Source organism: Crassostrea angulata, chromosome 9, assembly GCF_025612915.1.
Source record: "Crassostrea angulata isolate pt1a10 chromosome 9, ASM2561291v2, whole genome shotgun sequence".
NCBI classification, from domain to species: domain Eukaryota; kingdom Metazoa; phylum Mollusca; class Bivalvia; order Ostreida; family Ostreidae; genus Magallana; species Magallana angulata.
Genome location: NC_069119.1, coordinates 16898422 through 16922404, shown reverse-complemented (window position 1 = coordinate 16922404; position 23983 = coordinate 16898422). Strand labels below are relative to the sequence as shown.

General features: G+C 33.5%; 2 protein-coding genes across 2 annotated transcripts; both read left to right on the top strand.

The window, feature by feature from the left end:
- Window positions 1–443: 443 nt before the first annotated feature.
- On the top strand, window positions 444–8718 carry LOC128162407 (uncharacterized). Its single transcript, XM_052825596.1, has 6 exons — window positions 444–899; window positions 1476–1550; window positions 1690–1746; window positions 2082–2156; window positions 3721–5696; window positions 6091–8718. Exons 1-6 carry the CDS (start codon window positions 779–781, stop codon window positions 6757–6759), a joined length of 2973 nt encoding a protein of 990 aa, XP_052681556.1. The 5' UTR covers window positions 444–778; the 3' UTR covers window positions 6760–8718.
- Window positions 8719–10823: 2105 nt separating this feature from the next.
- On the top strand, window positions 10824–22114 carry LOC128163496 (protein AF-10-like). The gene is made up of 16 exons (XM_052827112.1): window positions 10824–11022; window positions 11130–11209; window positions 12274–12328; window positions 12759–12871; window positions 13043–13146; window positions 13573–13666; window positions 14229–14336; window positions 14828–15038; window positions 16200–16476; window positions 16808–16990; window positions 17390–17584; window positions 18138–18226; window positions 20496–20704; window positions 21086–21140; window positions 21439–21497; window positions 21933–22114. Exons 1-16 carry the CDS (start codon window positions 10914–10916, stop codon window positions 22032–22034), a joined length of 2043 nt encoding a protein of 680 aa, XP_052683072.1. The 5' UTR covers window positions 10824–10913; the 3' UTR covers window positions 22035–22114.
- The last annotated feature ends 1869 nt before the right edge of the window (window positions 22115–23983 follow it).

Genomic DNA, 23983 nt, shown 5'->3' with positions numbered 1-23983 from the left:
TATACTTCAAGACTGTAAGAAAGAGACTTCGGCACACTTGAGATTTTTTAAATGTACCTCTTAGTCAGATTTTGCACACATACCAGAACCATTGTTAATTCTTAACCGTGCTGGTGTGCATGGGCTGAGGCTGTCAAAGTTCAGCGGACGTATATGTGCTAAACACAGGCAAGAATTTGGGATTCAATGGAAAAGAAAAAGGAGAACATGCTGTCATCCACTACATGACAAATCTCAATCTGGCACAGTCGCGAGGGGTATTACATTCATACAAAGCCGAGAGATATGGATGAAGCTGAGCACACATGTTCCCACTGGTTCTGGTAAGAAAACCCTCGCCTTTACGTAAACGGTAATGGCATATTTCTTAACATACCAAAAATATTTATATAACAGTCCAATTATGTGTACCAGTTAATATTGCTAGGACCTACTAAATGTATCAATACATATCAATCATGTCAATATCTAATCAGTTTAAAACTACCCCCCCCCCCTCCCCCATTTGATTAGATATCTATGCCATTCTATGGAAAAGATGTATATGCACAGTACATTTTTTATAGTGTTAAAGTGTTTTAAATTTGAAATTTACTTGTTGAAATAATCACACATATTTGAAAACAGTTTTTTTTATTCAAGGAATGAATAACTGCTGTTTTAAACCCATGCTTGATCTCAATTTTCTTATCTGTTGTCATTGATAAATTATTGTTTTGAAAATGAACAAAAACTCTGTTAAAGAACAGCAAATGAACCAACCTTTTAAGGGAAATTAATGCATCGATACATCAGCATAATGTTTGGAATTTTACCATTAATAGGTGTTTGCAGAAGATGTATCGAGAAGCATAAACACTGTTTCAAGAATAATGCAGATATGAAGGAGGAGTTGAAAGGTGTGTTTCTTACATTGATTGACTGAATTATTATGATGTATTCAACTCATAAAACTTTGTTGCACATTATATATGAAACAGAAAATATAAATACAAAGGGGTTGAGGAGTACTACATGTAAAAACAAATGTCTGATATTTTCATACCAAAGATATTGAAGGGGGGGGGGGGTATGCCAGACCTGCTTCTCTCACTGAAGTATTTAAGAGAATAACACAGATTGACACATAAAAAGGTTTATAAAAACAATGGGTATTTCAAAGGGTTAATGTTTTTTTATCATTAAGATAGCTCTTAGTTTGTATTCATGCTGAAAACTTGTTTAGCTGGACAACATTAGAATAACTGATAATAACAATATCTTTTGGATCAAAATCTCTAATCATCTACACTTTGTATTTAGTTATATCATAATATATGTCAATAGAGTTCAACTAATCAACACTTGGGATATCCAATTGATATTTGTATATGTACATTAGATATTGTGTATGAAAATCAGAAATAAGATTTATATAGATTACATATACTGTTATATTAGATTATATTATATATACTACATGTACTTTTTTGTAGAAATATGCTGTTTATTAGAGAGAACTACAGATTCTGAAGCAATGGATGCTGGTGGATCTTTTTCTCACCCAAGAGGTATAACATATAAATTTTTTTTATATTTTACAATTTAATAGAATCATTTGTATTGTCTAGTGTTGTGGCTGTTTTGTTGCTGATCATCATTTTGAATGAATAATACATTGGTTAAGTGAGCTTTTTGTGGTTCTTTCAGAGGACCAAGAGAATGAAAGGCAACTGTTTGTGCCTGAAGACAGTATGGAAATATCAGGTAAGGTGATATCAAGTGCACAATGCTCTGTTATATATTTTATTTCATATATTATAATATAGCACATACCTGAAAAATATATCTTATTTGGGGAAGGAGGGAAGGGGGGTGATCCCAACCCATTTAGAAAAAAACATTGTGTATCATGTTCACATGCAACATGTACAGGTGTAGCTGTGCAGTTATGAATTACATGTTGAATATAAATCTCAAGATTTCAATACAAAGACCTATCACAAATTGGTCCTTGTGAAGTATGACTTGTACAAACTGAAAAGACAAAGTTTAATTTGCTATTTTGGATATATACATACAGATTTCAATTTTCTTTTTAGACACGGATAGAAGAATTGATGCTCCAGAAATTACCAAAAGCGATAGTGCACCATGCTCTCAGACAACAGATTCGGGTACGACAAATAAATGTGCCCCTCAGATAAAAATATTCTGATTATATGAAGTTAAAATTATATTAATTCCAAGAAAGCAATATTGTGAATTTTTAAGAACCACTGTGTCTGCAAGCTTTCTCATATACAGAAGTGTATTAGCAAGTAAATCTTGCACTCATTATCTTTCAATTGAGAACCCTTTGCCTGATAAAAATAAAACTTTGTGCAGCGATTGATTCTGATGACTACAGTTACAGTCCATTAAGCGTTATACCTTTCCACTTGAATAGTTAGCGAACTCTAAATGGAATTCGCAATGAGCGAATGCAAAATGCAATTGAAGCAAAAGCACAAAGTGAACGGTGAACTCATGATGAATTTTATGTAAACGATTTATTCGGAGTGCCTTGGGAGCTTTAACTCTTACATTGTATTTCATTAATTAGGATGAAAAATAACAAATAAGAAATACAGCACCTAGTCATTCACTGTTAACTTACACTGTTAAAAAAAAAAGAAGAAAAACATGCAATGTTATTATGGTATTCTTTAAGTCATGAAAAAAACAAAAATCAAAAACAAAACATAAAAAAACCTTTTTTGAATTTACGAACTTGCGCAAGATTGTGTACTTTAAATTCTACAAATTAAATGATGATTCAAATGACTTTTCTAATGAAAAATGTAAGTTTCCTTCCACCATTATATCACACCCTCTTTCCTCATTTTCATATCCCAGTGTACTTTTTAACATTGCTGTATATTACTTATATTTACGTTTGAAAAAGACAAATCATTCAGAACTCAGTCTGTTAAAATTATCGAGATTTTATGTTTATAACCAAGCGACAAGAGATAAGCGCATGCTATGATCATTGTGACATCACCAAAAAGTTCATACAGAATTGAATGTTTCAAATGTGTGTATATATATATATATATATATATATATATATATATATATATATATATATATATATATATATATATATATATATATATATATATATATATATAATTTAATTTTGGTTGTAACACGCTTTCTGATTTGTTGAAAAATTTATTTTATATCGTATAAGGAATGTTGCCTACGTCATAGTAAGACTAACGTCAAAAATGTATCAATCCGCCTGACGTTACGTTTGAATTTTGTACAATTTGATGTCATTTTATAGATCAAATGACTGTTTTTATCAACAATTGATAGCAAAAAAAATAAAATTATAAGGAATGAATTCAATATTTATTAGTTTTATACGATATAAAATGGTTTGGAACAGTTTACGCTTTTTTATAAACCGCTTCGCGGTTTATAAAGCGTAAACTGCCCCAAACCATTTTATATCGTATAAAACTTATAAATATTGAATTCATTCCTTAAAAAAAAATATATATATATATATATATATATATATATATATATATATATATATATATATATATATATATATATATATATATATATATATATATATATATATGCGTGTATCCAACAGCTGGGTTTAGTGTAATACTTTGAATAAATATATTTGAAGGAATATACCAGTATATATATAATATTTATTGTTATATTTATTTTTAGATTTTGATCTTCTGTCATCTCAGAAAACTGTGGGGTCTGATTGGTCCAAAGATGAAAGATCACAGCGTGAAATCTTTAATGAAGCTATGGAATTAATGTCAGATGGAAAGTACTCCCCTTTAAAATCACAGCCATCAATGAATCTTGATCAACTTCAGTATTCAACGAGAATGTACTACATACGTCAAGCTCGTACTGCCTTCCAATATGTTTGTGAAAGCATTGCACCATCCCAGGGCTCCCTCTTGATGAAGGATGTCTTGGAAAGCATAAAACCTAAAGATCAGGAACCCAGACCTAAAGATCCCCTCACAGAGACTGTTATAGAAGCTTACCGAAAAGCTGAAGATTACACAACTAAGATACAGATTTTGTCCATAATTGTGGGAATGTACACCAAGTCAGAGCTTCAGACTTTTATTGAAGGATTGACCATCTACAAAATTGATGCTGCAAGAAAGTACGCTTCAACACATGGACCTGGACAGTATGTAACTCCACCAAAAATATCCCGACTACGGCTTTCAAAGGAGAAAATTCATCACTTTATTGAATTCATTTCTGCTCCGTGTTATCTTCAAGTTGTTGGTTTTGGATCAAAAAACTTGAAGTTATCCTCAGGCCTTACAGTGAAAGTTCCAAAAATGATTAGAACAATGATTGCTTCTCGGCTTATTACCGCATATGAAAACTACTGCAAGGAGAATTCTCTAATTTCTCCATCCAGGGCAACTCTTTACAAAATTATCAAGGCATGTGCAGCCTCCCAGCTTCAATCTCTTCATGGTTTGGACAACTTTGTTAATGATGGTCTAGAGGGCATCGATACCTTGAAGAGGATTGTGTCAAATCTTGCACTTCCAGAGATTAGAATATCTGAACTTAAAGGGAAAATTGACACTTTGAAGCTGCATTTAAAGAGTGGGTTTAGAAGTCACATCAGACCTGAAAGTGACTGTGCTCAACACTGTATACAATATGCATTGTCGGAAGAAGAGTGCCAGCATGCTCACACTGGTACCTGTGAGTCTTGTGACATCATGTACAGTGTTAGAACCGAAATTCATGACTTAATAGAGGGTACAAATTTTCCAAGCATCCAAGAAAGGGAAGAAGTTAAACATGACTTTGGGGTGTCAGCAGAGAAAGTTTGGGCTTGGAGGGATCATTTAATCAGGAATGTTAATCAGGACTTGTGTAAAAGGAACATTCTCCAAAACTTGAAGTCACATGAGGTGTTGATAATTGCCGATTGGGCCATGAAGTACTTGCCTCAGACTTTCCGTGAGACACAGAGTGAGTGGTTTGGGAAGCAGGGCATTAGTTGGCACATGATTTGTGCTGTTATCTGTCACCCACATTCAGATGACATTGACAACAATAACAAGTTTGACATTATTTCTATGATTCATCTCATTGAAGAAGGAAAGCAGGGTTGGCACTTGGTGAGTCAGATCTTTGGTGATGCTTTCCAGACATTAAAGTCTCTTCATCCACATCTTAGGGATGCATATATTAGATCAGATAATGCTGGATGCTATCATGCATTGCCAATGCTGTCCTACCTGTGGAAATTCCGTGATGAGCTGCCATTATCTATAAAGGAGTACAATTTTAGCGAAGCTCAATCAGGCAAGGACCTGTGTGACTCTAGGACTGGAACTTGCAGACTTCACATGCTGAACTATGTGAATGAAGGTAATGACATCCTCAATGCTAAACAGATGAAGTTGGCACTTGAAAGTCATGGTGGCATCAGAAACACCTACATCTCAGTAGTAGATCTCTTAGCTGAACCCCAAACACCAGTGCTTTCTGGACAGCTCAAATCCTTCCAGATATCACAGCATAACAATTTCATTTTTCAAAACGATGGAATGATGGCATATAAAGCATATGGCCTTAGAGGAAAGCTTATTTCAGCAGAAGATATGACTAGAATTTCAGAAAAGTTGCTATTGAAAGATGAGAACTTGGTAAGTACATTGTAACTATTTCAATCATTTTACAGTTATGAATGATGGATTGCATCAAAATGACACATTTTGTCAAATTGCAGCATATTAGAGTACATATTGTTACTAATAGTAGTCTAATATGCTCAGCTTAAACATTTCTAGAATTATATATATCGGTGTTAGTAATTAGAGTGAAATCAGTAACTTAAAAACTGTTTATAGGATGTGCCGTTGCAAAATAGCTTTAGAATCTTACTCAGGAAATTGCTTTTACATGTTTATTTGATTCTTAACAAATATTGTCAAATTTTAAGAACACAAAACATATTTTTAATACCTGGGGTATATGGTTATTTCTGAGTGTAGGTATTATCAAGTTTATTAATTACTATATGCATTTGGTATCCTTCAGGTCTTCTCTGGAGTGAAACAGCCAGACCCAAAGCCAACTACCATTCAAGGAGTTAAACAACAGGACCATTTTCCTTGCATTGATCCAGACTGCATCAAAGTATTTAGGAAAGAGAACCAACTTGTCCAACACCTTTCTGTCGGTCAGCATGTCTATGATGAACAGCAGTTGGACACCCTTGAGGACAGGAGTAAAAGGCTTTGGTCAGCACAGTGCAGTGAACTTCGACTTAATCAACAAATTCTCTCATCTGTCCCAGTGGTTTTTGAACAACCAACAAATTTCTGTGAAAGCCATGGCTACGCTCTAAAACGAAGAAAAAAGACATCCCGCTTTTCTGGAAAGGTGAGAAATTACCTCACTGCCTTGTTCAGAAATGGAGAAGAGACGGGGAAAAAACCAAGTCCACACACAGCTTCTAGACAAATGCGATCTGAAACAGATGGAGAGGGAAACAGAGTGTTTTCTCCAGATGAATGGCTCTCTCCTCAACAGATTAGAAGCTTCTTTGGAAACTTATGTTTGAAAAAGCAGAAAGTATCCAACATAGTGAAAGGCGAGGAAAGTGCAGAAAATGATGAAGATCTTCAAAATGTAATCAGTGATCTTGTTGCCGTTGAACGTAGCCAAGTATTATCCAGTATTGTCTCTGAACTGACACTTGGTTAAGAATAATTTCGTATAGGAAATACTCTTTCACTTTAAATGTGAGGGTGATTACTTCTGATATCTGTTATTCTTGAAATGGTATCCAATTTACTGATACTGTCACACTGGTGTAAATGTATACATGTTGATACTTTTAGTATTGATGTATAGAAAATCAGAATTTGTCTTTTTAGTTAAGTTATTGTTCAAACTCTTGCCAGCTAGAATTTCAATTTAAAGTTTCCAATGAAGTATCGCAGTCACTTGATCATATTATTTGGTTAATTGTGATACATGCATGAATTGATGATGTTAGTCCTCTAATAGCACTATATGTGTATGAATGATGTAAGTCGTCTAATAGTGCTACAGGTATAAATTGATTATGTTAGACTTCTAATAGACAAACATGTAATAAATATGTATCAATTGAGGATGTAAGCTAGATAATAACACTTCATTAATGTTTTGATGATAAATTTTGTCTAATGTCACTTGTCTGAATTGATGATGTTATTTGGCCAATAGTGCTACATGTATGAATGTTGGTTAGTAGGTCTACATGTATGAATTGATAATTTTGTTTGTCTAATATAGTGCTACAAGAATGAATTGATAATGTAAGTTTGATAAAAACATTGATGTTGTCAGTTCTTTAATAGCATTTCATGTATGAATTATGATGTTAGTCCTCTATTAACACTACATGTACATGAATTGATAATGTTTGGACTAATAGCTCTACGGGTATGAATTGATTATGTTATTTGGCTAATAGGGCTACATGTATAAATTAAGGATGTATGCTAGATAATGGCATTTTATGAATGATTTGATGATAAAAGTTATCGTATAGCACTTGTGTGAATGGATGATGTTACTTGGCTAGCTAATTGTGCTATATGTTTGAATTGATGATGTTTTTAGACTAATGGTGCTACATGTATAAATTGATGAGGTTATTTGGCTAACAGCGCTACATCAATTGGTGATGTTATTTGGCCAATAGTGAAACGTACATACATAAATTAATGTTCATAGTTGTCTAACATTGCTATATGTTTAACTTGATGATGTTATTTGGCAAATAGTGCTTCATGTATGAATTGATGTTGTTTGGTTATTAGTGCTACATGTATGAATCGATGATGTTATTTAGCTTTTAGTGCAACATGTATGATGATAATAGTTGTCTAATAGCACTACATGTACGAATTGATGATTTTATGATAGATAAGTGCTACATGTGTGAATTGATGTTGTTTGGTTATTAATGCTAACACATGTAGTTGTCTAATAGTGTTACATGTATGAATTGATTATAGATGTCTAAAAAGGCTACATGTATGAATTAAAGATTTGATTTTACTAATAGCACTACATGTATGAATGGATGTTGTTATTTGGCCAATAGTGATACATGTATTAATTGATAATAGTTGTCCAATAGCGCTACATGTATAAATTGATGATTTTATTTGACTAATAGCACTACATGTATTATTGATGTTGTTATTTGGCTAATAGGGACACATGTATTAATTGGTGATGATAGCTTTCTTAATTTAAATTAATTGAACATCTCTATCTATTATTCTTAAGTAACTGAATAATGAATATTTCAATTCACAAATTTTGTATTTTTTATTCTGAAATTGAAATTCTCTATCTGATATTTTCATTGAAGGTTGAAATTTGTCTCTATTGCATATTTTATTGCATAGCTTTGTAAAGAATTGCTAGTCATATTTCATTTTAATAACTGGTCAGGAGTAATTTGGTCTTTGTTTTTGCTCCATTTGAAGCAAAGGCTCATTTCAAGCATTTCTTGTAAACAAGTGTTACATGTAGGCATTTTTGTTTTCATATCAGGTGGTTATATGTACTTTTTAACGTTCATTATTGTACCAAATAATCCATGAATATTAAACAGGTTATATATTAAGTTAAAAGATTGTTATTTGTTGTGTTTTTCTCAAATATCATCTTATCAATATGCTAATGTTGTAACTTTGCTTAAAAATATATGATAATAGGAATCGTTTGATATGTTAAAATTAAAATTTGAATACATGTAACATGAAATCCATTGTTATTGTACAGTTTTATGTCAAAGTGGATACTTATATGAATTAAGGTGGTATGGGACATCTGTCAATATTATTATGGATTAATGTATGTTATAATTCAAATATTTCCATCGGTTTAGAATTTTCAAATTTTACAATATTTAACTGGAAAATAGCTTTTAAAAATATTTGGAGAGGTAAAAATTGTAAAAGCCCAAGCAGGATTTGAACTCATGACTTGCAGATTCGTAGTAAACCCTCTAACTCACTGCGCTACCCTGTTAAGTGACAATATCGGGAAAGAAACTACTTAATATATAATTACACATCATTTTATTGTTTATTTCGATAAACAATATGTGACAACATGGAATTGTCCCAAACCACCTTAAGGATAATATCTCTTGTAATAGGATAGTGCTATTCATAAATTGAGAAACCAATCTTTAAATTATGAAAGTTAATATTTGTCATTATCCCACAACATTCATAATGAAAACATATACTCAGTAATCACATACCGGTAAGTTTTCCGAGAAATTTATTTATGGGTGAAACACATTCTTGATAACAAATTATAGATACATTGAATTAAGCAAATAAGACAGGGGAAAATTATTTAGAACCATTTACAATAATAGAGCTCTTTTTCCTGGACAAAATGATATATGACATGTATACAATACTCAACAGATTCAAATTGTACTGGATTGCAAGCTCTTCCTTAATGGTCCAAGTTTCCTTTCAATTGCACCCCCCTCTTTCTCTCTCTCTCTCTCTCTCTCTCTCTCTCTCTCTCTCTCCCCCCCCCCATGACTGAGGGCAATCCATAGTAATAATGAGTGTTTAGTTTTTAATCATTTTAAGACTATTTAATTCTTCAGTTGCTTTATTTGGCGAGAAAATCTAAATAATTATGTAAGAGCATTTTACCTACTTTAAGTGTTAGTGCACCATGTCCAACCCCCCCCCCCCCCCCCCCCCCCCGATATTTCCACTGAATTTCATTTGCAACCAAATTCCATCAAACAGATTAAAGACAAGTGAAGACTCTTTAAGTTGACAAAATATTATATTAATTGATGCGTTTCTTGGGCAGTTATGCTGGTTTTAGTGCAAATAGGTCAATTTTGGTAAAATTTCAGTATTTTCATGAAGTTAAGGCCCTCATATCTTTGTGTATTGTGTTTAGAAATTTAAATTCATATTATTTAGAATTACTATGGGTTTTCACAATGTGAAGAAATGAGTTTCATTCAATTGCAGTGTGTAATATTTCCAATAAATTAAAAAGAATTGCATACTGTCAGATTTCTTAAAAGTTCTATAAATAGAACAAGGGAAAACCAAAGTGCCATCCGTTTCCATGGTTACTGATGTAATGAAATCAAAATCCTTCTCATCATAATCAAGTTAGGTTATCATGAGTATTTGTGCCAAGTCTCATGAAATTTCGATATACTCCCATTGATAGCCATTTGCATGGTTCTACCGTAGACTGCCTCTTAAGACATTAACTTAATTTCGCAGAAAAATATCACCAAATATGGTCCTATTCTTTGGTCCTTCTAATTATTATACATGTACTGTATGTACATGTGTATATATGAACGTCGTCTATCTTTTTCCTAAAAATTATATAAAGTGTCCCTTTAAAACAACGATATACATGTATATCGTTGTTTTAAAGGGGCACTATATATTGAAAGGCACGTTTGGTAAAATGTACGCCTCATGTGATAGTGAGGAAACGGCGTAAGTACTACTTAGCAGTTTTATCATGTTAGATTATATCAATTGTAAAATATGTAAAGTTTGTCGTTGTGAAAACATTTACAGTTTTCTTTACTTACTTTTTAAATTACTTTTATAATCTCAAAGTATTAACTTGATATCATAATAATATCGACTGATTTAAAGGCTTATGAAGATTTTAAAATTTATTTACTAAACCGCTAAATTTCACAAGGATCGATTTAATGAGGCACCGTGTTTATTTTTTCCTGCGCATGCGTCATGACCCTTTCCGCTGGAACATGGTAAATATGTCGGCAAAACAATGATAGTCTTTCGTTTTCAAGGGTTAATTCCTTGAATGTTTCCACGATGAAGGAGATGCTCGGCGGTTGTTGTGTTTGTTCAGACGAAAGAGGGTGGGCTGAAAACCCGCTAGTTTACTGCGACGGTCAGGGTTGTAACGTAGCTGTTCATCAAGGTACGTGGGGGGGGGGGGGGGTGCAATGTAAATATGTTGTAAACAACATTATGACTACCGCGATCGCCTTTTATCTTATTTATGCGCAATATTTTTACTTTTAACAGCTTGTTACGGGATTGTTCACGTGCCGAAAGGACCTTGGTATTGCAGAAAGTGCGAATCACAGGAACGATCGGCGAGAGTTGTAAGTTTCGCGGCCATTTTGAAATTAAACCGATGCACGTTTTTCTGCGTAAACATCCCTGAGTAACTTAGCGCCAGAGAAGATTGTCATCTCGATCAGATGGACATTGAATTAATCTTATTTTAATCACATCAGACAAAAACAATTGTAACGTTTGTCATTAGATTACTGATGTAGAATATGAATTTCTTCATTTTACTTGGCATTATGTTAATTGATTTAGATTAATGACCTTATGAAAATGATGATTTGAATTATGCTTGATATTGTTTGTGATGTTCTATCAGACTTGTTGTGTTAAAATAATGTCATGAATCTGAATAATGACGAAACTTAATTTTCAAAATTTATTTTGAATCTGTAATCATCTGGTCCAGATTTTTTTATATCATAATATATGCTTTATAAATGTTATACAAATATTACTCAGAATTATTGGGTAAAATACTGTAGCATCTTTAATCGCTGTATATTTCAGAATAGAGAGAATAATCTTACCATGACCAGGCTACGCTTGGGTCACAGTAAGAATTTGTGCCATATACTTGCAATGTAAAAGTTGTGAAGCGGATCTGCTTCACATCGATTTTAAGACAGTTAAAAATAATCTGCATGAGGGAAAACACATTTTAATATATTACAAACCTTTTGGAACATGCATATGTAGTTAAGTCCACAAAATATCCATTTTATGATTCGTAACAAAGCATTTTGTTAATAAACACATTTAAATTTGCCTGCCATTTTGTCGGAAATCACACTCAGAATGTCTTTGATGTTATCATTAACATGGCGGCCGTAACATCATCATTCAACCATGATGTTTAAAGTGGCAGTGATTTCATTGCAATAACAATTAATCATTCTTAAAATGGGATCATAAAAGATCAACATTGTATGTATTTGGGACCAATCATATTAAAATTTAGGCAAGATACAGTGCAAATTTTTTTTTTTTTTTTTTTTTTATATGCTACAAAGCGAGAATATGGGACGAATTCTATCATTAAACCAGTCAGTAGACATCTTTCATTTCAACGATAGAACATTATATCTAATTTTAGAAGTGCGAGTTGTGTCCCCAGAGGGATGGTGCTCTGAAGCGAACAGACACAGGTGGTATGTATTAGTCAAATTAATTTGATGTACATGTAAACTAATAGAATGGGATTTATTGACAGTGGATTTAGGTTGGCCCTGGTAGATAGAGTACGCACTTTGTAATGGCTTGCCAGGCATGTAGATAATTCTAGGTCAAATTTTTATAGTAATTTCAACATTTTCAAAGTGCATTTCTCGTTTCCCTCTTAAGAGAGGGGAGATAACTGTAATCATCGCATTTCGGCGTGTATTCTATTAATCTTTTTGGCTAAATCAAGTACATCACCAAATGTCAAACATATATTAAGTGCATCGAAAAAATGGGCTTAATCTTATGAAAATCATTATCTGTTAAATAATATTTTATGTTCAGCTAGACTTATTATTTAAAGTGAAAGATCTAAAATTGTGACAATTCCTTATGACTTCTAAAGCTATCTTCTTTTAGTTGCTTGGTGCCACGTGGTTTGTGCACTGTTTATCCCTGAAGCGTGGTTCGCTAACGTTCAGACAATGGAACCTATTGTGTTAAAGAATGTTCCACCAGAGAGATTTAATAAGGTATTTAAAAAAGAAAGCAAATTTTATCAATAATTTCAAGTGTTAAATGTAAAATTCACTGCAGTTTTATGAAACTGTTTCCTAGCATTATTTTCCAGATGCTTTTTGTTTCATTTGTGTAACTCTAATTTTATGAATCTTCATTTTAAGGGTTTTATTGGTATTTTTCAGGTGTGTTATATTTGTGAAGAAAATGGACGAGCAACGAGATCCAATTCTGGAGCCTGTATGCAGTGTAACAGAAATGGTTGTAAGATGAATTTTCACGTTACTTGGTAGGTCAATTTCTGTAGATTTGGGGGTTATTTCCATTAAAATTTAAATGAAAAAATGTAAGTGATGGCTGCCAAAAAAGGATGGAAAATATCCTTCTCCTCTTGTAAGAAAGTTTCATCATTATTTGCTAATTTCAATATGTATATCTGGTTAGCAAAATAATATATTTATGTGGCAAATATCTTTGTCCATCAGATACATGTAAATAATCCGTGGAGATACCTACAATACCTCAATATGATGAGAGCCCTCTTAGAACTCTCAACTTATGTTAGGATTGTTGAATATCCATTGTATATTGAACCAGTCACACAAACTTTGAGTTCACCTGGACTGCAAGACCAATCTAGTGATTTTTATCCTCCCTCCTTTCCAAGGTTTACCGAGAATCATAAAGCTGAAAAAAAAGTTTATATTTTTTTCAGTGCTCAGGCGCAAGGACTTCTCTGCGAAGAAGCGGGTAACTATGGCGACAATGTCAAGTACTGTGGCTATTGTGTCCACCACTACAAGAAGCTTGTAAGTCACTGAATTTATATGTATCTAGAATTTACATGTATCTTGAATTTACATGTATCTAAAATTTACATGTATCTAAATTTTACATGTATCAAAAATTTACATGTATCTAGAATTCAAATGTATCTAAAATTTACATGTATCAAAAATTTACATGTATCTAGAATTTACATGTATCTTGAATTTACATGTATCTAAAATTTACATGTATCTAAATTTTACATGTATCAAAAATTTACATGTATCTAGAATTCAAATGTATCTAAAATTTACATGTATCAAAAATTTACATGTATCTAGAATTCACATGTATCTAAAATTCACATGTATCTAAATTTTACATGTATCAAAAATTAACATGTATCCAAAATTTACATGTATCTAAAATTTACTTGTATCTAGAATTTACATGTATCTAGAATTTGTACAAATTAATAATCTGGATTATAAAGGAGTTAACCACTGATTTCTGAAAATATCCCGAAGATACTCTAGAACATATCTGTTTTAACACTATTTAAAATTGAAGGAGTTTGTTATCGATCACTTTTGATGATTGTAGAAGAGGGATGCCAACATAAAACAAATTCCAGCTTTCAAGCCTATCCCTGCAGACAATGCTAGTCCAGAGAAGGGGAATACTTTGACCACAGATACTCGAATGTTTAAGGTGGGTCTTCCTATTATATATATGTACAATCAGAATAATTACATTGGTGAATCACTGACATCAGTGTAAAATTCTGTTGATGTTTGATTTTATAGACCTCGCAAGGACAGAGTTGAAAATAACTGAAATATTTACATTATCACTTTATTAAAAAGAGGATTTATTTGATGCTAATAAAAAAAACTTTGATTAGTTTATTAAGCACTGCAGCATTGTGCAAAATACTGTAGCATTGATTCCTTTGGTTGCATGTAAAAAAAAAAAACACTTTTAAAAAGTAACACCCCCCCCCCCCCCCCCTTAATAAAATGTATAAATATTCCCCTTTTCAAATCTTGCTATTAAAATGATAAAGAACAGTCTGCCAAATAATATTTGAAAAATACTGACCTGAAAAAATAAAGATAAATTCTGTTTCGCTTAATGCAAAATAGAATTTATCTTTAATTTTTCAGGTATTTCAGGCAATTTAATATTGCTTGATTTTGCAGAGAGGGAACAAGGCAGAAAACAAAGAGAGTTACAACCCTGCCCAGAACCAGCTGTTGGGGGGTCAGGACAAAGAGAAGCAGCCCGCCACTCCCCCCTTGTCTAACGCCAGCAGTGGGATAGGGACCTCCACCCTGTCAGAAACCTCCACCATCAGCCCCACCGAGTCCCCAAACCAGGAGGAAGAGGACAGCGAAAACAGGAGTTTCCCAAGTATGTCATGTGATAAAAATAGATTAGGGGAATCTCCATTAACTGGAGTGGGGTTCTTCAGTGAGTTGCATGTACAAACCAATATGGAAATTTCCAACAACTGTAGATTTAAAGGTGAGGTCTAACAGAAAAAATAGTTTGTTTCCGCTTTCATGCTGAAAAAAAGTAGGGTCGGTCAGTCGGAAATTTTTTTTATTTTTCAAATATTTTTTTTCCCCTTTAATATTGCAGTATCCATACATGCCGGTTAGATACTGACACTGCTGAATGGTATAAAATGAGAAATACTTTTAATATCATTCCTGACTATTAAGCTGGTCTTAAGAAAACACAAAAATGACTATATATCAGATACTTCCTCTGCCAATGATGAGAGCATTATTAAAATCTACAACACATGGAAACATACAGCCATTTTGAAACAAAACGTTTGAGTTACACTGATTTGAGAAGAGTAACTGCTTCAAGCGTTTTTGTGACCAAAATTCTGAGTAATTTTTTTTCCAAATCAGATAAAAAGGAAAATAAACGATTTTCCATTAAAAATCCTTAAAAAAAAGTTTTGAGTCGAGGGGTAAAAGCTAGGGTCGGTCGGGAAAGCGGAAACAAACAATTTTTTTTCTTAGGCCTGATCAGAAGAAGGTTCCCTCACTCCTTGCAGAGTCAAATGAGGGCCAAGTAACCAATAACTATAAGGAATCAATCGGGAACATTCACCAATTCATGAACATGAACATACAAATTTGATATAATATTTTTCTGTGAAATATCAATAAATATTTTTAATCAAGTCACAATAGTACAGTTACAGATGAATGTATATTACATGCATACATTGTATTGATCAGAGTCACACCATTACACAGTCAGAATGTCTTCCAAAGCTGCTTCTGTTATTGACACATTGCACCTTTGCTGAATATTGGCATATGTGTATAAATTTTTGACAAAGATAGTAATGACATCAGTTCTTTGAAATTTCATCTGCACTCATGAAATTGTCTAGCACGAGATATTTGTGTCAATTTTTTTTTATTTATTTATATATTTAACAGTGTGTCAACCCTTCCTGAAAATGAAATTTGCACTCAAGTAATAGTATACCAAATGAATCAAGATATTTGCATTTCGTTCATTTTCTTTGATTTTTGTTTTTCACAGTGTCTCAGCCCTCCCTTAATGATAATCATGCTTTGCACCGATCAGTGTCATCAGGAAGCCTGTACTCAGTACAAAGTGCAGATCTGAGATTGGCCAGTGAGGCGGGACCAATGTTTTCACCCTCGGCTGGTCTGAGCGGTGAGGCGTTGAGTGGAAGCTTCACCGGATCGTTAGACAGTTTCATGACTGGATCCACGAACAAGATATCCTCGCTAGGGCGAACTGCCTCACAGAGCGATAACGAAATCGACCAAGCGGCTAAGAGGTCAAGGTCGAAGTAAGTATACATCTGTTGCTAAAATTCTTTTTTCAAGGAAATATGATGTTCCGATAGTTTTTCTGAGTAATGCATTCAAAATGCTTAGTGTGTGTGGCAAACAATATGTATCATGATTTGATCAGAGTTTTGATGAGATCAATAGATGTTGTATATGTAGAGTTTTTACTTCCTTATAGTAAAATTTTTTCTTTATATTTGATTGTGTATAGATTTGTTTCTTTATGCACAGTTTATATCATATGCTCAATAGCAGCTCTTTGTACATGTATGTACATGTAGTTGAGAAGAATTGATTAATAAGATTTTGTTTGAAAAATTGATTTCCTAGATCCCAAGAGAAATTTGAGAAAAAAATGAAAAGAACAAAACAACTGAACACCTTGGGTAACAAGAAACTCATCAGGAATGGTTCTACGGAGAGTAAGGACACATCACCTACCGGATCGCGGAAAGTCCGCAGAAAACCGGAGCTGACGACTCCCAGTATTGGGACCAACTCGAATAATGTCAGGTAAATTGTACTAACGGAGTCTTTTGGATAGAAATCTCCTAGATATATGTTCGAAAATGACAACTTGTGTTGTAGAAGGGTAATATTGATTAAAGAAGCCAGGTCTGACTACATCTGACCCAGATTAAGAGTTTTAAAGGACCTTAGAACTTCCATGTTGGCCGATTCTGAAAATTCTATTTTTGACTGTAAATGATAAATGAAAAGTCGTTGTGTTGAATTTGACATGCAATTAACAAATTTTCTTCTTTACTATGCCTGAGAGAAAAAAAATTCTGGACATAGTATTCATAGATTAATGAATCTAAAGAGTTTCCATTAAAAAAAATATTGCCATGTTTTGATGAAGTCTTATCAGATCTATTTATGTTGTAACTACATGTATATCTTGTGTTGCAGTTTAAACAGTTTCTCTGTGTTTGGAGGCAGCCCACATTTTCAGAGTATCGGAGTTCCAGGACCCCTCACTTTCTCATTTACTCAAAACAACCCGGGCTCTGGCCTTGGGTCATGTAATGATCTCACAGAAGGGGCCTGTGGACCACCCAAGATATTTCCTAGTCAGCAGTCGCCACAGAAGGAACCACCTAATGGGTAAGGAACCATTTCATTAAAAGTTGAATATAAAATTCTATTTCGAAATTCCTAGTGTATTTTACATGTAAAATCATTAGATGAGGAAAGAGTGTTAATGTACTGTTTCCCCTTCTATCCTCCATCAAATTTAACTTTGGCCAGTTTCAAGCCCTTTATTTCATAATTCATAATTGATGATTTTATCATGATTATTACATGTATATATTACACATATTGATTTATTATACCTGTGGGACTATTTTCTATGTAAAATTACAATGGATAAACAAGCTATTCTATCTAATTGTGAAATAAATTATGTGCTATTCACCCAAGTTGAATAGCCATCAAAACTATTCACCAACAGCATTTGATTTCCCTTGTTTTTAAACTCGGAACACCTCTGATGTAATCTAAGTTGCTACACTAAATTCAAAGTCTGATAACTTTAATTTTTCTACAAGCAAGAAAATCTCAATATATTCTATAATAATACTCTAATTTTAATTACAAACAGTAAGAATTTGTGGATCCAGGCATGTTATAATTGTAAATGTACATGTGTTTACAGGGAGTTTCCGACATCCTTGGAACAGCTGTTGGAGAGACAATGGGAACAGGGCTCACAGTTCCTGATGAAGCAAGGCGAACATTTTGACAGTAAGTGAACCTGCTGTTTTTATCTCTCTTGTTATGAAAGCAGGAAGAAAATATATATAACAATAGATAAGATAAGGGTATGAAGTTAAAAAAAACCGGAAAATTGTAACTTGGTTGCAGATCTGACAATTATTTTTAGTAGTTTTAATATCTTATTTGCTAACATTTAAGGCATCCACTTAAAGGGTACCTGCAGCCCAGCCGATGTGAAACATATGGCAAAGAGTTTATTTACCAAAATTTAATGCAAAAAACCACATCGAAATTGATGCAGAAATAACGCCACTTCAAAGTGGCTATTTTTACCTGCCTTGGGAAATCTAATCAAGAGAAAACAGAATTAGGCGATAACGAGGCTTCAGCAGAAGTGACGTCACGAGATCAACAGGAGGGAAATTTCTTTACAAAGCTATACAAATTAAATTCAATTTTTCAGCCAAAATGATTGATATAGGTCTGATGTTTTGACATATCTAGTTATTTTAAGTATTGTAGATTTAGAAATTTGTATCCGTAATTATTTTATTACACTCAGATTTCCTTTTAAAATTTGCTATTCTCATCGCCCTTTTACCGATGAATACGATATCTTAAAATGCTTGCATGGGCAGATTTATGTTCATAATTCATTTTTTTATTACATAATATCCTTTCACACACGAGTGATCCGAGACAATGACACAGGTTAACAGGTAAACAAACGAAGCCACTGCTCCAGACACACGTGTATCTGGGGTATGTATACACATGGTACACAAGTCGGGTGAACAAAGAGAGGGTTTCACACCTCTAGACTGGTAAATTGATTTGTGTATGATTCGCTACTCAATTGTTAAAAAATAAAACAGAAAAATAAATTAGACTGTGTAAAATCAAGCATTCGTAAGCTAATACATGTGTATTGTCCATCAATCAGTGATTAAAGAATCATGCATGAGACTATCAAGTAGTAAAACTAATGTTTCAAGTAAATGCCTTTATTTTTACTTATCTAATCACTTAAATAATGACCAAATTCAGCAATTTAAATCTTTTTTGTGATCAAGTAATTATTTCGGAAGTAATTACGTTGGTCTTAATTTTTTATTTGATAAAGTGCACCTTTCGATCGCTATGGTCAGCAATTTAATGCTTTAACTCCATATAGCTTAAAGTGTTTTACTGACAACGGATCATTATGAAATCTGAATAAACTTGAACATTTTTGACATTTAATGAATGTAAAATAAAAATTCTACTATCGTATTTTTAAAAGAGTACGAGACAGACTTAATCATGCAGCCATCTTGGACTTTCGCCTTGATCCGTTTATAATCCTGTGTTTGTTTGTTAAAGAATGCATACTATTTTTATTGTTAATAATCGGGCGACATCATATGTAATTTTATGCCTTATACGAGGAATAGACCCCGTGTTACATTTTACGAAATATGTATTATCAATATTATTTATCAGTTAACATTGTCACGGAAAAATCATTCTAAAGAATGACAATATTAACAAAATGTGTTTCTTATAACAATAGTGCTTTGATTAATAGTCATTTTGCTACATATGCTGTGCATTTCTATGCAAAATGTGCTACACATTTGACAAAATTTATGTAGATATTTCCGAATTTGGCATTTTTGTTCGATAGAATATGGGTTTAAACTCAAACAACAGTATAATTATTTAGTCATCCAGGGTTGATAGGGAAATAAAACAACAGAAAAAAATGTTCATATATCGATAAAACAATGCAAGAAAACGAACAGTTTTCATACGATATTCCTGTTTCTCATACAGCGGCGTTGACCCAGTGACATCACAGTTCATCTCGCGCCAAATCGGCTTTATTCAAAACTCGTACAGGTGTGAAATCAGGTTTCCCCTAATATCTCGAAAACTACTTATGCGATAGCTGTAAAAATTTTCAGGATGATGTTTTTACACATAGATCTCCATCATATCAAAAATTGATCGGCACTGCAGGTACCCTTTAAAACGTGAACAAAAAGGATTTTTCCTTTACCGGTACATGTATTGCGTATATATATGTTTAAACTTCACTAGGAGTGATGTGAAAGCTGTGAACTGCATGCATTAAGATTGCTTGAATTATTTTCAACATGTTTATTACACATCTTAAAAGAAAAAGTTTTAAAAAAATCATTGTCAGATTGGAATGCTTTTCTTCTAAAGATAATAATACTCCGAAAGATAAAAAGTCAGTTCATGAAAAATTCTTTTAGTAATTCCTGTATGTTTTTCGTTGTTATTTCTTCAGTTGCCTCCCTTCTTCATTGTCTGCATCAGCTGAAATCAGAGAACCATCGACTGGAGGGTCACATCAAGTCGCTGGCCACGCGGCGGGATCACTTACTAGCGGTCAACGCCAGGCTGTCTATCCCATTCTCCTCCCCCCTCCACCCGGACTCATTCCTCTCCTCGGACAAACCCACTGACGGAAAAATCGCGGAGCCATCTTTGATGCAGGTAATAAAAAAACATATTATCACTCTCTGTGTGAAGATACACTATCTAGATGGAATGCTGTTTTTTTCCCACCTGATACTGTTTAAATTAATAAAGTTGATTTAGAAAGCTTTTCAGTGAAGGTTTAAAAGACACTTCTTGATTTTGAAATTGGTTCAAGAATTTTTTTTTTTTTTTTTACAAAAAATGAATATGTTTTTACTGAACAATAAGTCGGGTTCTGCAGTGGTGATTTTACTTTACAAATAATATTTTTTACTAGTGTTGTTAAGGTGAATAAAACTTGACTAAGGAAAATGTAATCTAGTTCTTGATATAGAGAGGTCTGTGTATTGCAATGTTAGTTTTGTACTATTGAGTATTTAATGTGTACTTTTGTAGGATGTGGCCTGTTTAACAGCTGATAATCCTGTACAGGCAGGAGGTTCTACCACAGGTAAGATCTCACCTATCCAGGTAAAGGAAATACCTGCGAAGGAAATATTTTTTAAAGAAAATGAAAAGAAGAATCTATTGCATAAAATAAATGTGTACCTCTATCGCTCAAATTCTATGGATATCAATGAAGACGCACAGCTAATTCTATCAAGATTATATCTAAGACTTAAACATGTGACAGTAATATAGTATGATTATTATGAGAGAGAAGAGAGAGAGAGAGAGAGAGAGAAACTCGGATACTGTTGTAAGGAATGAATTTATGAAGAAAAATATTTTTCTCCTCTTTATCACAGTTCCAGCAGTAACCTGTGTCTCATCGCTGCCTCCCATGACTTCAGTACTCAACTTATCTGTAAGTATGGCTGTCCAATCATTCAAGCTTGCCACTCTCCAATGTACAGATGTATAGTTGTGAATACCAGTTACCCATGAGCATACATCCTCACAAAAACTTTTTTCTTTAAATTCCCACATGTTCTTTATTCTTATCACAAATAGTAAAACATGTAACTACAAACAAAATAATGTTCTAAAGAACTAGTAACACCTCCTCCCTCCCTCTTTAAAAATGAAATGTTAGTGGTTGTACAGATGTGCATTGAAAGGAAGTTGCTGTGTTTGAACATAAGGTTAGAATACCGGTATCTTTTTCATGACAGAAATATGAATTTTTCAGTCTAATGAATTGATTGTGGAGGTCAAAATTGTGCTGTAATCATGAATAAATAATTATAGTCCATTACTTAACACATAAGCATACATGACCAACAAATATTCTATGTTGCAGGTATCCAATACTCTGTCGGCTATGGACAGTACGCCCACATCAATGGAGGTCACCCTCCCCTCATCATCAACGCCGGACAAAAGCAAACCCGATGTGACCTGAACTCTACTTTTATTGTACCATTGACTCTTGTTTTAAACTAGATATATATATATGTATACACAGAACTAATGTTAAAGTATTAATAAAAAAGTTGACAAAAATATGGTATTTGCTGATTTTTTTAACGTAAAAAATCAAATATGTTGGATCTGTGGCTGCAATTTCAAATCCTGGTTCATAAAGACATGCCAGGGAAGGAGCCCAAAGCTATTACAATCTAAGTTATAAGGTTTTCTTCAAGATAAGACTTGTAAATATTTTTTAAGGATGTCACAGCATGAATAATGAAACATTATGTAAATGCCGCCTGTTTGGGAGGGTAAGAATTGAAATTGACAATCCGAGGAAACCAATGTCAACCGACACGAAGCGGAGGTTGACAATGGTTTTCTCGGGGTGTCAATTTAAACTGTTAACTCAAACAGGCACAGTGACTATTTATTGCATACTGAACATAGGCGTCGGAAGCAAATTGAAAGTGGGGGGGCTAGACTAATCCTCAGAAATATTGAAAAAAAGTAATTCCCAAAATCATGGAAATCCTAATCCGTGGGGGGGGGGGGGGGGGGGGGGGGGGGGGGGGGGGGGGAGTATACCTATACTTCCAAAAAAAAAAACTAACTTACCAAAATTTTTTTTCTCAAAATCATGAAATTCCTAATCCGTGGGGGGGGGGGGGGGGGGGGGGGGGGGCTAGTATGCTTCTGAATCTAACCTCTCAATCTTTCAAGGTAAATTTAGGAACAATAGTCTTTCCTGCGAGAAAAAGTGGGGGGGGCTGAACCTTCTATCATGCTATGTTTCTATAGTTAGGTATAACTTTGCAAAAAAAGTGGGGGGGCTAAGCCCCCCCTAGCCCCCCCGGTTCCGACGCTTATGCTGAATGTCTTAATTTTAAAGGAAACTTCACTGCTTTTATATAAGAATGAGGTGAATTCTATGGCGAACCGTACGCACATAATTTACGCGCATGTAACAATATGTTGTTTTATACTTTCATGTTAAAAACTGAAATCTGATTGGTTTAGACGCAGTTGGTAATCCGTTCTTATACCCTCAGTGTTAGCAGCACACTTGTCAACGGGTAACACAACGAATTGTTACATGCGCGTAAATTATGCGCGTATGGTTCGCCGTAGAATTCACTTAATTTCTATTTTAAAGCACTAAAATTCTCTTTAAAATTCAGACATTCAGTATAATAAAATAAATAGTGCCTGTTTGAGAGGGTAACTGTTGAATCTGACACCCCTCGAAAACCATTGTCAACCGACGCTTCGCGTCGGTTGACATTGGTTTCCTCGGGGTGTCAATTTCAACAGTTACCCTCCCAAACAGGCACTAATTTATATAGTGTAACCCGTTGCCAAGTGTGTTACTAACGATGAGAGTAATAGAACGGATTATCAACTGCGTCTAAACCAATCAGATTTCAGTATTTATCAGAAAAGTATAATAATGTTAAATTGTTACATGTATGTATGTCATTTTGTCTAAATATATAGCTCACAGGATAAAGAACAATAGTCTTGGATCTGTCGGTCTCGACTCTTAAGTCAACTTAGTCTATGAATAGCGTTACCTATACAAAGAAATTTACGATTTTTATTCTCTCGATAAGTGCAACTTTTCCATGTAAATTTAAGTCAAGCAGTACAATTATATGTTAACATATGTGTTAGGTGAGTTTTTCATTTTCATTATTTTGAAAAAAAATACTTTATTTAATTATTTAATACACTTATTTATAAAGAGAATAACATTCCAAACAAATTTGAAGTCAATGCGTTACAACATATAAGTCAACCACTTTACTATAATAAGGAATGACAACAACTTAATGAATGACAGTTTCCTTAAATGCGCCTCATTAGAAACTGTACTAGGAACCAATTAATGATACAAAAAAAAACCCAGTTAAAACTTCCTCAAACCTACTTTAGATAGCA

What these genes read in the sequence shown, in the direction of transcription:
- LOC128162407 (XM_052825596.1), top strand. Translation starts at nt 779, where the DNA reads ATGCATCGATACATCAGCATAATGTTTGGAATTTTACCATTAATAGGT. An exon ending in AGACAGTATGGAAATATCAG is followed by an intron (nt 1,747 to 2,081) that starts GTAAGGTGATAT and finishes TTTTCTTTTTAG; the next exon opens with ACACGGATAGAAGAATTGAT. An exon ending in CTCTCAGACAACAGATTCGG is followed by an intron (nt 2,157 to 3,720) that starts GTACGACAAATA and finishes ATTTATTTTTAG; the next exon opens with ATTTTGATCTTCTGTCATCT.
- LOC128163496 (XM_052827112.1), top strand. Translation starts at nt 10,914, where the DNA reads ATGAAGGAGATGCTCGGCGGTTGTTGTGTTTGTTCAGACGAAAGAGGG. An exon ending in AGGAACGATCGGCGAGAGTT is followed by an intron (nt 11,210 to 12,273) that starts GTAAGTTTCGCG and finishes ATCTAATTTTAG; the next exon opens with AAGTGCGAGTTGTGTCCCCA. An exon ending in CAGATACTCGAATGTTTAAG is followed by an intron (nt 14,337 to 14,827) that starts GTGGGTCTTCCT and finishes TTGATTTTGCAG; the next exon opens with AGAGGGAACAAGGCAGAAAA.